The sequence below is a fragment of the Poecilia reticulata genome, chromosome 15 (genome assembly GCF_904066995.2).
Source record: "Poecilia reticulata chromosome 15, P_reticulata-male-v2, whole genome shotgun sequence".
Lineage (NCBI taxonomy): Eukaryota > Metazoa > Chordata > Actinopteri > Cyprinodontiformes > Poeciliidae > Poecilia > Poecilia reticulata.
Window position 1 is genome coordinate 27,328,200 of NC_088844.1, and position 12,438 is coordinate 27,340,637.

Here is a 12,438-nt window from a genome sequence, read left to right on the forward strand (position 1 = left end):
AGCTTTAACGTGCAGCATTTCCTTGTCTCAATATCTAAGGAGGTGGGCTGGAAAGAGATGGCATGCATCACATAGTGAACAAAACCCAGGGCATCATCACTCTGTACCGCCACCAACGGGCCGCGTTCGCAATTACAAGCAAAAGAGGTCCGACACCGAAGGCGCCAAAAGCCCCGGTGACGGAGCTTCCTCCTGGCAGCACGATAAGCTCCGATAACGACGAGGTAAAGACGGACGCACGTTTCCTCACACGCATCAGCAGCAGATTCCCTGTGAACAGTTTTTTTTCCTCTCTTTTTAAAGAACAAGAAGCAGTTTCTTGTTCAAAGACGAGGAGCGGAGTTTGCCCTAACGACCGTTGCTAAGCACTTTGGTGCGGACCTCAACAGGAGTCTGCCGTACCTCTGGGAAAACACGGTGGGACCGTTGAAGGCGGTCGCCAAGGAGAACCTCTGCATCGGTACGTAGGCCATTTGGCTGTCAACGTAGTTATTGCAATAAGCTTATATATACAAGTAATATGTTGGTAACTTCATAATAATGCAAGTTCCAGATTTTAAGCCTTCAGGAAGTAAATCATCTGATTTGTTTTGTCCAGTTTTCAGCAGTAAACTCTCCAGGTTGTTTCAGTATTTGTGCTTCTGAACCAGTGTGTGTGTCCTGCGTGTGTTTTAGACAGGCAGGCCCAGCTGGAGAGAGGCAATGCGGCAGCTCAGGAATTGGTCAACTCTCTCCAAGTTCTGGAAGTCATGGCTGGAGCCATGGCGGCTGAACTTCGACCTTTGGTAAGGCCGATGGTTCATTCTCTTTCCTGTAGTGTACTGAGCCCCTTCTGCGCTTTAACCGGTTCTTCCCAAAACTTTTAACTCAACGGAAAATTTGCAAAAAAGTCACAAAAAATACATTTAGTGGAAGCTAAGTGCGCTGAATGTTTTCAAAGTTAGAAAAAACGCCAAATAAGAAATTAGTGCCACCCACCAGGAAGCAGACTGGATTCATTGATCCGGCCTGTGGATTTAGAACCTGACCAGAACCAGACATTAACCGGTTAAAGAGGAACAGGTTTTAGTCAGAACCTGCCTGCAATCCCAGTTACATGCCAAGTTGACCCATATTTCTCCAAACACTCACCTCTCCCTTCTTGTTCCTCCTAGTTACTGGAACACCTACCTCATTTGTTTACGTGCCTGCAGCACCCGTACACGGCGGTGCGGCACATGGCCGCGCGCTGCGTGGGCGTGCTCAGTAAGATAGCCACACTGGAGACCATGAACAGCTTCCTGGAGTCTGTGCTCCACTGGTTGGCTGCTATCGACGACTGCACAAAACAGGAGGGCGCCATCGAAGCGCTGGCTTGTATCCTTCACTGAAACGACGTCGAAGTTTATCCATCAACCACATTTTCAACCTCAGCTTACTAAAGTAAAAACCTTTTCATACCAGATTCGATTTTAATCGATATCTACATTTTTTTTTTATTTCTTTGCTAATCTTGAAATTATAAATATTTTCAGAAAGTTGCTTTTATTCCAATCATCATGAGTTGTATTACGAAGCATCAGGGCCAGACTCAGAATTTTTTGTTTAATTATGAGAATATAGTCATAATATTAGCAGAATAAAGACACAATTTTACCAGATGCATGTCGTAAAATTAAACGTAGGCTTGTCATAATAAGCAATAAATCTGTTAATAACATGATCAATTAAAATGAGCTCAATAATTTACATTTTTCTGTCTTTCTACCAAAAATTGGATGATAAAAGTCTTCACTCTGCTGCATTGCCCTCAAAATTGTCCTTTCTTTTTGGACAATTTTGTTTACAGAGACTTTATAATTAGTTTTATTTATTTTGGATATTTAAAATGTCTTCCTGTGTTAAATGTTCATTAAAATGTAAAGTTTTTTTTATATTCATTTATATTACTTGAAACTTGCCTCTAAACAGCAATTTTATCGTTTATTGCGATAACTTCTGGGGCAATTTATTGTCCAGAAAAATTGATGTCACAATGTTACTCTGGTAATATTATGACTTTATTCTTGTTTTATTTTAACTTTGTCTTAAATAATAAAAAAATCTTTGTCCACATAAATGAAACACTCTTATCAAACAAGATGGCCGCCGTGGCGTGCTGACATCACTGAACTATGGAAACCTAACATTGGTATAAAAAAAAAATAATCCAGATTTAAAAAAAAATAAAACCTTGAAAAAACAAACATTGGATTAATCGGTAACATCGGATTTACACCAACGTTTAATCGCAGCGTTGACGTTTGTTTCGGAAACGTTTGTTTTTCCTGCGTGTTTGTTCCCTTAACCAACGCGCTCCAGGTGTGATGGAGCAGCTGGACGTCGACATCGTTCCCTACATCGTGCTGCTGGTCGTTCCCGTTCTGGGCCGCATGAGCGACCCCAGTGACAGCATCCGCTTTATGGCCACTCAGTGCTTCGCTACGTTAATCCGCCTGCTGCCTCTAGAGGTTCGTTCTGCCGTTTTATCAGTTTAAATCTTTATTGTTGGCAAAAGAGCTGAAAACTGTGACATTACTTCATCGGACTGCAGGCAGGAATACCAGACCCGCCGGCCATGTCGGCCGACTTGATCCAGCAGAAAGCGAGAGAGCGTCAGTTTCTGGAGCAGCTGCTGGACGGCAGGAAGTTGGAGAACTATAAGATCCCTGTGCCGATTAAAGCCGAGCTCAGGAAGTATCAGCAGGTGAGCCGTTGGCCAGCCGTCTGAGCAGCAGATGAAAAATTTATTAGTTTGAAATGAATACAAATATAAAATTAAAAGTAAAAACAGGAATAAAGTGATTTCTTACTCACTTGGATAAGAAATTAAAAGGACAGAGTTCAGGAGCTTAAACTACAAATGTCATTTCCCAGAATTAGCTTTGTTGTTGGCCTCCAGTACCGTTAGCATGTCCAGCTGGATGAGTGTAGAGACAAAAAAATGACTACAGTTATTCAGCTATTGATTAAATATATGGAGCATCATAAAAGTCAAAACATGCATAATTTTCTCACTCTACTACAGTTTTACCTTCCACTAAACTTTCCCCGAATATTTGTGGATATTGTATATTGAGCCTTTTTTTTTTTTTTTATCAAATTCATGTTTTATTTAAAAATGGAAGTTGAATAGAAACCGAATGAAATCTACGTTACTTTTTGATCCGAGTTTTACATTTTAGACCAAGTGAGATTAACTTTTTGTAGATCCGGTTGTTTGGAGAGTACGCCTCTCTGACATTAGCTCAAACACGCTGCTGTGTCCTGCAGGACGGCGTGAACTGGCTGGCGTTCCTGAACAAATACAAGCTGCACGGGATCCTCTGTGACGATATGGGCCTGGGGAAGACGCTGCAGTCCATCTGCATCCTGGCAGGAGATCAGTACCTCAGGTGCCTCAGCAGTTAAACAACGTTGCACGATTAAAACAAAGCAACTGTTGAGGGTTTAGTTGCAAAGTTAGAAAACAAAGCTAGAATTAAAGTCTCCCGTCAAACTTTCTCTGAATTACTGCAACTTCTACCAAACTTATCCAGGCTAGCAAAATAGAGTTCAATTAAACACTCAAGTTCACCTGAGCCTTATAAACAAAACATCCAACTCCTGTTTCCATGGCTACGAATTCTCATAAAGGTCTGAGCTTTGTAACGGCTCTGAAATGTAACTTCATTCATTTATGAAAAATGCTTCTTCTGACTGTCGTCGAAGCTCTGATGCCAACTCTGTGCTTTTCAGGGCTCAGGAATATGCGAAGACCAAGGCGGCAGACTGCAGCCCCCTGCCCTCGCTGGTGGTGTGTCCGCCCACGCTGACGGGCCACTGGGTGGACGAAGTGGCCAAGTTCTGCTCCAAAGAGTTCCTCAACCCGCTGCACTACACCGGGCCTCCCACGGAGCGAATGCGGTGAGCATCAGTCAGCTAGCCGCAGGAGCGTGACTCAGACTTACCCTGCAGGACTGAACAAGCAAAGAAAGCGTTTCTATTTCTCATAAAGTCAACACTTGGATGACTAACTGAGGCTCTCTCTGCGTTTCAGGTTGCAGCATCAAGTGAAAAAACACAACCTGGTAGTCGCTTCCTATGATGTCGTGCGGAACGACATCGACTTTTTTAGGTGAGGATCCGCCGAGTCTGTTCTTTATGTGCAGCAGGGGTGTGCAAACTTTTTGCCAAAATGGTAGATTCAAAGGAAATCGCAGGCTAAAAAAACCAACCTGAAGTCGACCGATGTTTATTGTAGAGCAAAAACTTTAAAGGGATTTTTAAATATCTTTAAAATAAAAGGAGTAAATTTTACTCAGAAATTTCCTTCTTTTTTCTTGAAAATTTCTGAGATTACTCTCAAAATTATTTTTTTGGCTTAAATGTACTACTTCTTCTAATTTTGCATGTTTGCTGTATTACAAATGAATGAATCTATTTTTTCTATTTTTCAGGGTTTTTTTGGGTTTCATTGAATACATTTTCAGTAATAACAGGATTTGAGTCACTTTCTATCACGGTTGCTGTATTTTATCAAGTTTAAGAATAAAAAATGATTTATAGCAAAGTTGGCTTTTCAGGAAAAGTTAAGTTTGGTTTAAACTTTGTTATAAAAGGATAAATACTTTGTTGTAAGAAAATTATGTCAATTTTTACCCTGATTACAAACCAAAGTCTCTGTCTGCATCTAAATTTGTATAATTTTTGAACTGCAGTTTTGGCCACAGAAAATAGTCTAAGGGCCACAAATGGCCCCCGAGCCGCATTTTGGAAACCCCTGGCTTAGAATCATTCCATTATAACAAAATGTCTGTTTTTTATTTTTTAACAGAAATATAAAATTTAATTACTGCATCCTGGATGAGGGTCATGTGATCAAGAATGGGAAAACCAAACTGTCCAAAGCCATCAAGCAGCTGGCGGCCAACTTCAGGGTCATCCTGTCGGGAACGCCCATCCAGGTGAGTCCTCAGAGGAAGCGTCGGCTCCCCCTGGTGGATCCGCTGAAACCCTGCGCTTCCTCTGCAGAACAACGTCCTGGAGCTCTGGTCGCTCTTCGACTTCCTGATGCCCGGCTTCCTGGGAACAGAACGCCAGTTCGCCGCTCGCTACGGGAAGCCCATCCTGGCCAGCCGCGACGCCAAGAGCTCGTCCAGAGAACAGGAAGCCGGTACGTCGTGTTCCCAGAATGCAACGGTCCAAATGCAGCCGGGATTAATGATTCAGGTCGAAGGAAATGACTGAAGGGTTGGAGAGGAGAACAGGAAACGTCTGAACACGCCAGGATGTCTTCCGGCCTTCCTCCCTCGTTTCCTTGCCTTTCTTCCTTCCCTCCTTCATTTCCTTCCCTCCATCCCTCATTTCCTTCCTTCCTTTCCCCCCTCGTTTCCTTGCCTTTCTTCCTTCCCTCCCTCATTTCCTTCCCTCCATCCCTCATTTCCTTCCTTCCTTTCCCCCCTCGTTTTCTTGCCTTTCTTCCTTCCTTCCCTCGTTTCCTTGCCTTTCTTCCTTCGCTCCCTCATTTACTTCCCTCCTTCATTTCCTTCCCTCCCTCGTTTCCTTCCCTCGTTTCCTTCCCTCCCTCATTTCCTTCCTTCCTTCCTTCCTTCCTTCCTTCCTTCCTTCCTTCCTTCCTTCCTTCCTTCCTTCCTTCCTTCCTTCCTTCCTTCCTTCCTTCCTTCCTTCCTTCCTTCCTTCCTTCCTTCCTTCCTTCCTTCCTTCCCTCCCTCCCTCTCCCTCCCTTGTTTCCTTCCTTGCCTTCCTTCCTTCTGTTTTATTCTTTAGAATCTGTTTATAAATGTTTAATGTAGAAACTGTGACTGCCGTCCTGCATGTTATAGTTAAACTCTTAAATTTGTCTCTTCAGACTAAAATGTAACTTTATTTTCTCCGTTTTAATCTGCTGATGCGCGTCTCCTCCTGCCAGGCGTCCTCGCCATGGAGGCTCTTCATCGGCAGGTCCTGCCGTTTCTTCTGAGGAGGATGAAGGAGGATGTGCTCCAAGACCTTCCTCCTAAAATAATCCAGGACTATTACTGCACTCTCAGCCCTCTGCAGGTACGTCGGCTCTCCGTTGGTTATCAACTTTTAAATACTTAAATATAGAATCGCTTACAGACGTCCGACTTGTTGCTCTACCGTTCTAGATGACGGAAGGAGCTGAAATGTGTAAAATAGCAGCGGGTGGGATTTGGGGACCTCTTCAGGCCAGACTGAGGATTGCAGTGAACAGAAAACTGCTTTTTGTCCCATTTAGGGCGAAAACTCTCAGATCAGCTAGAAAAACACCTGGGAGTTGAATATGAATTAGTTCTCAGGTTGTTTCCAGCAGGGAAACGAAATCGTCCTGCATATTTTTCGCATCTTTGATTTAAAGAAGTCAGCTGCTTGCTTTCCTTCTCTCCTTTCTTCCTTTCTACTGTCCTTCCTTCCTTTTTTGCTTTTCTTCCTTTCTGACTTCCTTGTCTTTCTGTCCTTTCTTCTAACCTTCTTTCCTCTTGCTTTCCTTCTTTCCTTTTCTTGCCTTTCTTACTTCTTTCCTTCTGTCCTTGTCCTTCCTTCCAACCAACCTTCTTTCCTTTCCTTCCTTCCTGACTTCTTTCCTTCTGTCTTTCTGTCCTTCCTTCCAACTAACCTTCTTTCCTTTTCTTGCCTTTCTTACTTCTTTCCTTCTGTCCTTGTCCTTCCTTCCAGCCAACCTTCTTTCCTTTCCTTCCTTCCTGACTTCTTTCCTTCTGTCTTTCTGTCCTTCCTTCCAACTAACCTTCTCTCCTTTTCTTGCCTTCCTTACTTCTTTCCTTCTGTCCTTGTCCTTCCTTCCAACTAACCTTCTTTCCTTTTCTTGCCTTCCTTACTTCTTTCCTTCTGTCCTCGTCCTTCCTTCCAACCAACCTTCTTTCCTTTCCTTCCTTCCTGACTTCTTTCCTTCTGTCTTTCTGTCCTTCCTTTCAACTAACCTTCTTTCCTTTTCTTGCCTTCCTTTTTTTAGCAGGAATCAGTTTGAAGGCTGTGTTCAGATGTCTGGCTCTTCTCAACACACTAACATTTCTTCACCTGGATTTGTTTTCTCTGAAGTTCTTCATCCTGTTGCCGTCTAAATGCTCAACATGTAAAAAGTCGGTTTTTCTTTTTGTTCTCTTCTCTGATCTGTTGAACCCTGAATGCTCTCTCAGGTTCAGCTCTACGAAGACTTTGCAAAGTCTCGAGCCAAGGCCAGCGTGGAGGACAGCATCTCTGCAGCCTCCAGTGAGGAAGAGGAGAAGCCCAAGCTGAAGGCTACGGGTCACGTCTTCCAGGTACCGACACTTTTTATGCAAACTTATGTTTGTTTATCGTAATAGACACATGATCAATATCAATAGAAACGTTTTTATAGGATTTGATCATTTCACTGGAATCTGGTCCAGAACCGCACGGCATCCTGGGGGATGTAGGCAGAGGAAACATTGGAGTAGAAGTTCACCAACCTGAATATAAACCCAAACTTTAAAACATTTTGTATGCGAGAGTGGTCTAGTCAAAGTCCAGATTAAAATTTAATTAAGAATTTGAACTTTGACGCTCAAGTCTTGCAGCGTCAGACGCTCTTTGCCTGATCCTTTCCATTATTTTTCTTGCAAAGATTTTCATCCTTTTCAGATCATTACGCTACAAAAATTATTTTCCTTTAAGTTTGGGAATTAATCGTATTTATCATTTATTGTCATAAGAATTTTGATTTATTACTTTCACAATAAAATGATTTCAAAACTGTCCGCGTTGTCAGGATTGTTAGATTTACTATGTCATCCTATGAAAGTATCAATAAATTTGTCGATATGTGATTAGTGATGCAAATCAATTATTTTTGTGACTGGTGTCCTGAAGAAGTGGGAATATTTTTCAAGTGCAATGTTTGTAAATGTGTGACTACGGTTGCTGTCATGAAGCCATAAAAAACAATAAAATAAAATAAAAAAACAGCCTAAAAATAAGCAGTAATTGGTTATCGTCACGTTTATCATACCATAAAATACTGCAGTGAAATTTTAAGTCCAAATCGCCACCATTATTTTCCTTCTGCTCCAGATTTGATTTGGCTGCTGCATTGTGTTGCTTTCTGTTGTCCTGCGCTGTAACCCGACCTCCTGTCCTTCAGGCGCTGCAGTACCTGCGGAAGCTCTGCAACCACCCGAACCTGGTTCTGACGCCGCAGCATCCGGAGTACAAACGCATCACTGAGCAGCTGGCGTGTCAGAACTCCAACCTGCGCGACATTCAGCATGCGCCGAAGCTCTCTGCTCTCAAACAGGTAGAGTACTGAGGCGCCTTTGCATGTTTTGTTTTTGTGTTTTTATGCTGGTGCGGTTCTGATGTGCTCTCGCTCTCCAGCTGCTGCTAGATTGCGGTCTTGGCGGCGGCGGAGGAGCGGAAGGCGGGACGGAGGCGGTGGTGGCGCAGCATCGCGTCCTCATCTTCTGTCAGCTGAAGAGCATGCTGGACATCGTGGAGCACGACTTGCTGAAGCCCAAACTGCCCACCGTCACCTACTTGCGGCTGGACGGCAGCGTGCCGGCCGGCCAGCGCCACTCCATCGTCTCCAGGTACGCCACTGTGTCAAACATGAGGCTCTGGGGCCAAATCTGGCCTGCAGCAGCTTTTTATGTGGCCTTTTTATCAATCAGTGCTTCCAGTTTTTCACAATTCTGCAAAAATCCAAACAAAATCAACACAGATTTCCCTTAAAAATTGTCAAACATCATGTTTAAGTGATTCTAACTCCCACCTCTAGGTGGCAGTTTTTCTTAATTTTACAACACTGCTGCCTCAGCATTACTTGAAGTCAAATTACAGTCCGTGGTCAAAGTGGCTACTAACAAAAAGTCACATTTAACATCATACAGAAGTGCAAATGTTTCTAAATTGGCACCAGAAAATTAGATTTTCATTGCAAAAAATTAGGGACTGTTTCATGATCTTGATATGACCCAAAATGAAAATAAGATTGACACACATTTTATGCTAAATTACATCACTAGAAGTAGAGGAACCCATCCTCAGTTTGTTGATGAGTTTATAACTAAGGCTGATCTTCGTCGTCTTTTCTGTTCCTCAGGTTTAACAACGATCCCTCCATTGATGTGTTGCTGCTCACCACCCATGTAGGTGGTCTGGGTTTGAACCTCACCGGCGCAGACACTGTGGTGTTTGTCGAGCACGACTGGAACCCCATGAGGGACCTGCAGGCCATGGACCGCGCCCATAGAATAGGACAGGTACTGCTGCGGGACGCTTTGACCTCATGGAAAATCAGGAAGGGGAGAGACGTGGCATTTGTACTTCCATTTCGGTTTCTACCGCTTCTAAAAACCTCCTAGGCTCTTAAAAAAAAAAAAAACATCCAGCCGTTTTTTAACAATAAGTTAATGTTGCCTAGCAACATAAGCTGGGCTCCAGTATGTTTGGTCAGCTGGCTTTACGGCTGTATGCGATGTACAGTGGCTGCTGGAAAAGACGAGTGTTACCATTCAGAGCCACTTGCTGAAGTCTTTGTTTGTGCAGGAGGCTCCACTTCTGCTTTTCACAGTTGTGTGGTTGTATAATTTCATATGTTTGCAGACATTTTTAGGTGTGAGTGTAAATGTTGAGTCGGGGAGCGTGGTCAGCGGCTTCTTATTTGGATTTAAAGTGACAAGATGCCCTAAAACAGCTAAAATCTCATTCTCTAAGATTGATTTCGTGCAGAGATTGTAAAGAACGAGTTTGCATGTTCTCCCTGTGCATGGTGGGTTTTCTCCGGGTTATCCGGTTTCCTCCCACAGTCCAAAAACATGACTGTCAGGTTAATTGGTCTGTCTAAATTGCCCCTAGGTGTGAGTGTGTGTGGTTGTTTGTCCTGTGTCTCTGTGTTGCCCTGCGACAGACTGGCGACCTGTCCAGGGTGACCCCTCCTCTCACCCGGAACGTTAGCTGGAGAGGCACCAGCACCTCCTGACCCCACTGAGGGACAAGGGTGTAAAGAAAATGGATGGATGGATTGTAAAGAACATGTTTTGTTTCGCCCTTTGACCTGTCCTGACCTGATGACGGGTCACCTCTAATGCTCACCTTCTACTTCCTGTCGCCTGTGTTGTGCAGAAACGGGTGGTGAACGTTTACAGGCTGATCACGCGAGGCACGCTGGAGGAGAAGATCATGGGACTGCAGAAATTCAAGATGAGCATCGCCAACACCATCATCAACCAGGAGAACACCAGCATGCAGAGCATGGGCACAGACCAGCTGCTCAACCTCTTCACTCTGGACAAGGTGACTGGAGATGGAAACACATTTGCTGAATTAGTTCTGATGTGATGTAGCGAATCACAGTCCAAACCTCCGGCGTGGAGGCCTGTCAGCCCGGAGTGGCCGGTCGCTCCGGGCTGATCGGTACAACGCTGCCATCCACTGGTTGTGGTCTGTGCCTTACCAGAGGCATGAAGATCCAAATTTCTTGGTCTGATCCTCTAGCTTGGAGAAGATGACTCTATTTTCTGAGATGTGTAGTCCTCTACTTTGTGTTTATTACAGCCATGCATCGCATCAACAGCTGAAGAAATTGAGTTAATTTGTTCCACGAGAGTAGAAAGTGAGACTTTTGACGCGTCTCTGCAGATCCAGCATATTCTGGACATTAACTGTTGAGATTTTAACCTTCAGATTAACGCTGCAGAGCTCTGTGTGCAAAAACAAGACGGTTTCTTTCCCCAGTTTCTCTCTGGTGAAAGAGAGAAACTGGACATAGACTGTCCAGATTAATACAATCTTGTTTGGACTAATTCATCCTTGTCTTGTTTTACTTTACTGGAGTGAAATTATGACATACTGCTACTTTTAGGGAACCTTTCTGGATACTCTTCCTGTTTTTAGGGACCTCATTTTAACTCGACTGTAGGCATGAGACGTCTACAGTCTGTCATAGAGAGACTTCTCTATGAAGTCTCTCTATGACCAGAATATGCGGGATCTGCAGATCCCGCATATTCTGGACATGAACTGTTTCGACTTTTACCTTCAGATAGATGCTACAGAAACTGTTTTCAAAAACAAGACAGTTTCTTTCCCCGGTTTGTCTCTTGAGTGTCCAGATGAATATTATCAAGCTATTTGAACTAATTAATCCTTTTGGTTTTGTTTCTGGATGATTTCAGGACGACAAGAGTGACAAAGGAGAGCATTCGTCATCGACCTCAGGAAAGGCGTCCATAAAGTCGGTGTTGGACGGTCTTGGGGAACTGTGGGACCAGCAGCAGTACGACTCGGAGTACAACCTGGACAGCTTCATGAACTCGTTGCACTAGCACTGTTAGGACTCCGTTCAGTCATCTGCAGGCCAAGCAGGACCTGGCCTGACCTGGCCAGGAGGGGAAAATAATAAAAATGGATCAGGGTTACAGTAGAAGTCAAACACAACCAGATCAGGAACTGTTTGTACATTTTAATGCTCTTAATTTGAAAGGTCTGGAGGAACAGAGCTGCTCCAAGACTCGGTCCTCTTCCAGAACTTTTTGAACCCGACCGTCACAGACCAGTAAACCAGAGCAAGCGACAAACATCTCCAGTGTTGAATTGCGTCGTCGTCAGTGGGTGCTGCTCTCACCTTTCAAGCACATGTATAATAATTATAGCTCTAATTTATATCCGTGGCAGCAGGAACTCGCTCTCTTCGCACTTCACCTTCCAGAGGATATTCAGTGTTAGCTGCTTGTGCAACATGTCACAAAGTCTTAAACTGAGCCCTGCCTGTCAGCTCTTCTCTGACTGATGGAAACCCCCACAGTTTGGATCACAAAGGGAACCCAGGTGGCTGTGACGAGCCGCGGCGCCGAGCCCAGACTGGTACCTGAAAACTTGGCCCAAAGTGTTTTAAAAAGGAACTGTAGACTTGTACATATTTCTCCAACTGCTGCTTTTTCTTTATGATAGTGGAATTGTAATAAATTCTGAAAACCTTGAATGTTGCCCTTCTTTTCTGTTTGTGAATGCCATGTCAAACTCGAGGCCCGCGGGCCAAATCCGGCCCGCCAGGAGTTTTCATATGGTCTTTTACAGAGATTATAGACGTGCTTAAATATTATTTTACTAATCAAATCAGGTTTATCTGTGCCAAATCAAGGTGAAAAGACATTTAATTTCAAGAGGTTTTCATCAAATGCAGAGGACTCTCCTCCCTCAGCTCCTTCAGACTAGCCAGCAGCAATTGGCAAACACCTGCTGGAACTGCATCTCCTGAGCTCATTATACGAGCTACTTCTCATTGAAATGCTCATAAAAATGCTGTTAAAGGGTTAATAAAGGAGCCATGTTGTGATGACTTCCTGAAGGCACAGCTTCAGAACAGCAAGTGTTCTTAAAGAGACAGAAGCCCGATTTTAAATCAGGAAGTAAAGTCATGTTAGATATATAGCATTTTTAAAA

General features: G+C 43.7%; 1 protein-coding gene across 1 annotated transcript in view; it reads left to right on the forward strand.

The window, feature by feature from the left end:
* btaf1 (BTAF1 RNA polymerase II, B-TFIID transcription factor-associated) overlaps positions 1-11,977 on the forward strand; it is a 30,097-nt gene extending 18,120 nt beyond the window's left edge. The window contains exons 21-38 of the mRNA XM_081615991.1: positions 40-224; positions 304-460; positions 676-785; positions 1,155-1,356; positions 2,341-2,489; positions 2,573-2,725; positions 3,292-3,413; positions 3,757-3,924; positions 4,058-4,135; positions 4,835-4,964; positions 5,032-5,173; positions 5,930-6,060; positions 7,176-7,298; positions 8,141-8,293; positions 8,374-8,585; positions 9,098-9,257; positions 10,120-10,290; positions 11,172-11,977. Coding sequence (XP_081472117.1) covers positions 40-224; positions 304-460; positions 676-785; positions 1,155-1,356; positions 2,341-2,489; positions 2,573-2,725; positions 3,292-3,413; positions 3,757-3,924; positions 4,058-4,135; positions 4,835-4,964; positions 5,032-5,173; positions 5,930-6,060; positions 7,176-7,298; positions 8,141-8,293; positions 8,374-8,585; positions 9,098-9,257; positions 10,120-10,290; positions 11,172-11,321 — 2,696 coding nt within the window. The 3' untranslated portion in view covers positions 11,322-11,977. The remainder of the gene's footprint in view (positions 1-39; positions 225-303; positions 461-675; positions 786-1,154; positions 1,357-2,340; positions 2,490-2,572; positions 2,726-3,291; positions 3,414-3,756; positions 3,925-4,057; positions 4,136-4,834; positions 4,965-5,031; positions 5,174-5,929; positions 6,061-7,175; positions 7,299-8,140; positions 8,294-8,373; positions 8,586-9,097; positions 9,258-10,119; positions 10,291-11,171) is intronic.
* Positions 11,978-12,438: the final 461 nt, after the last annotated feature.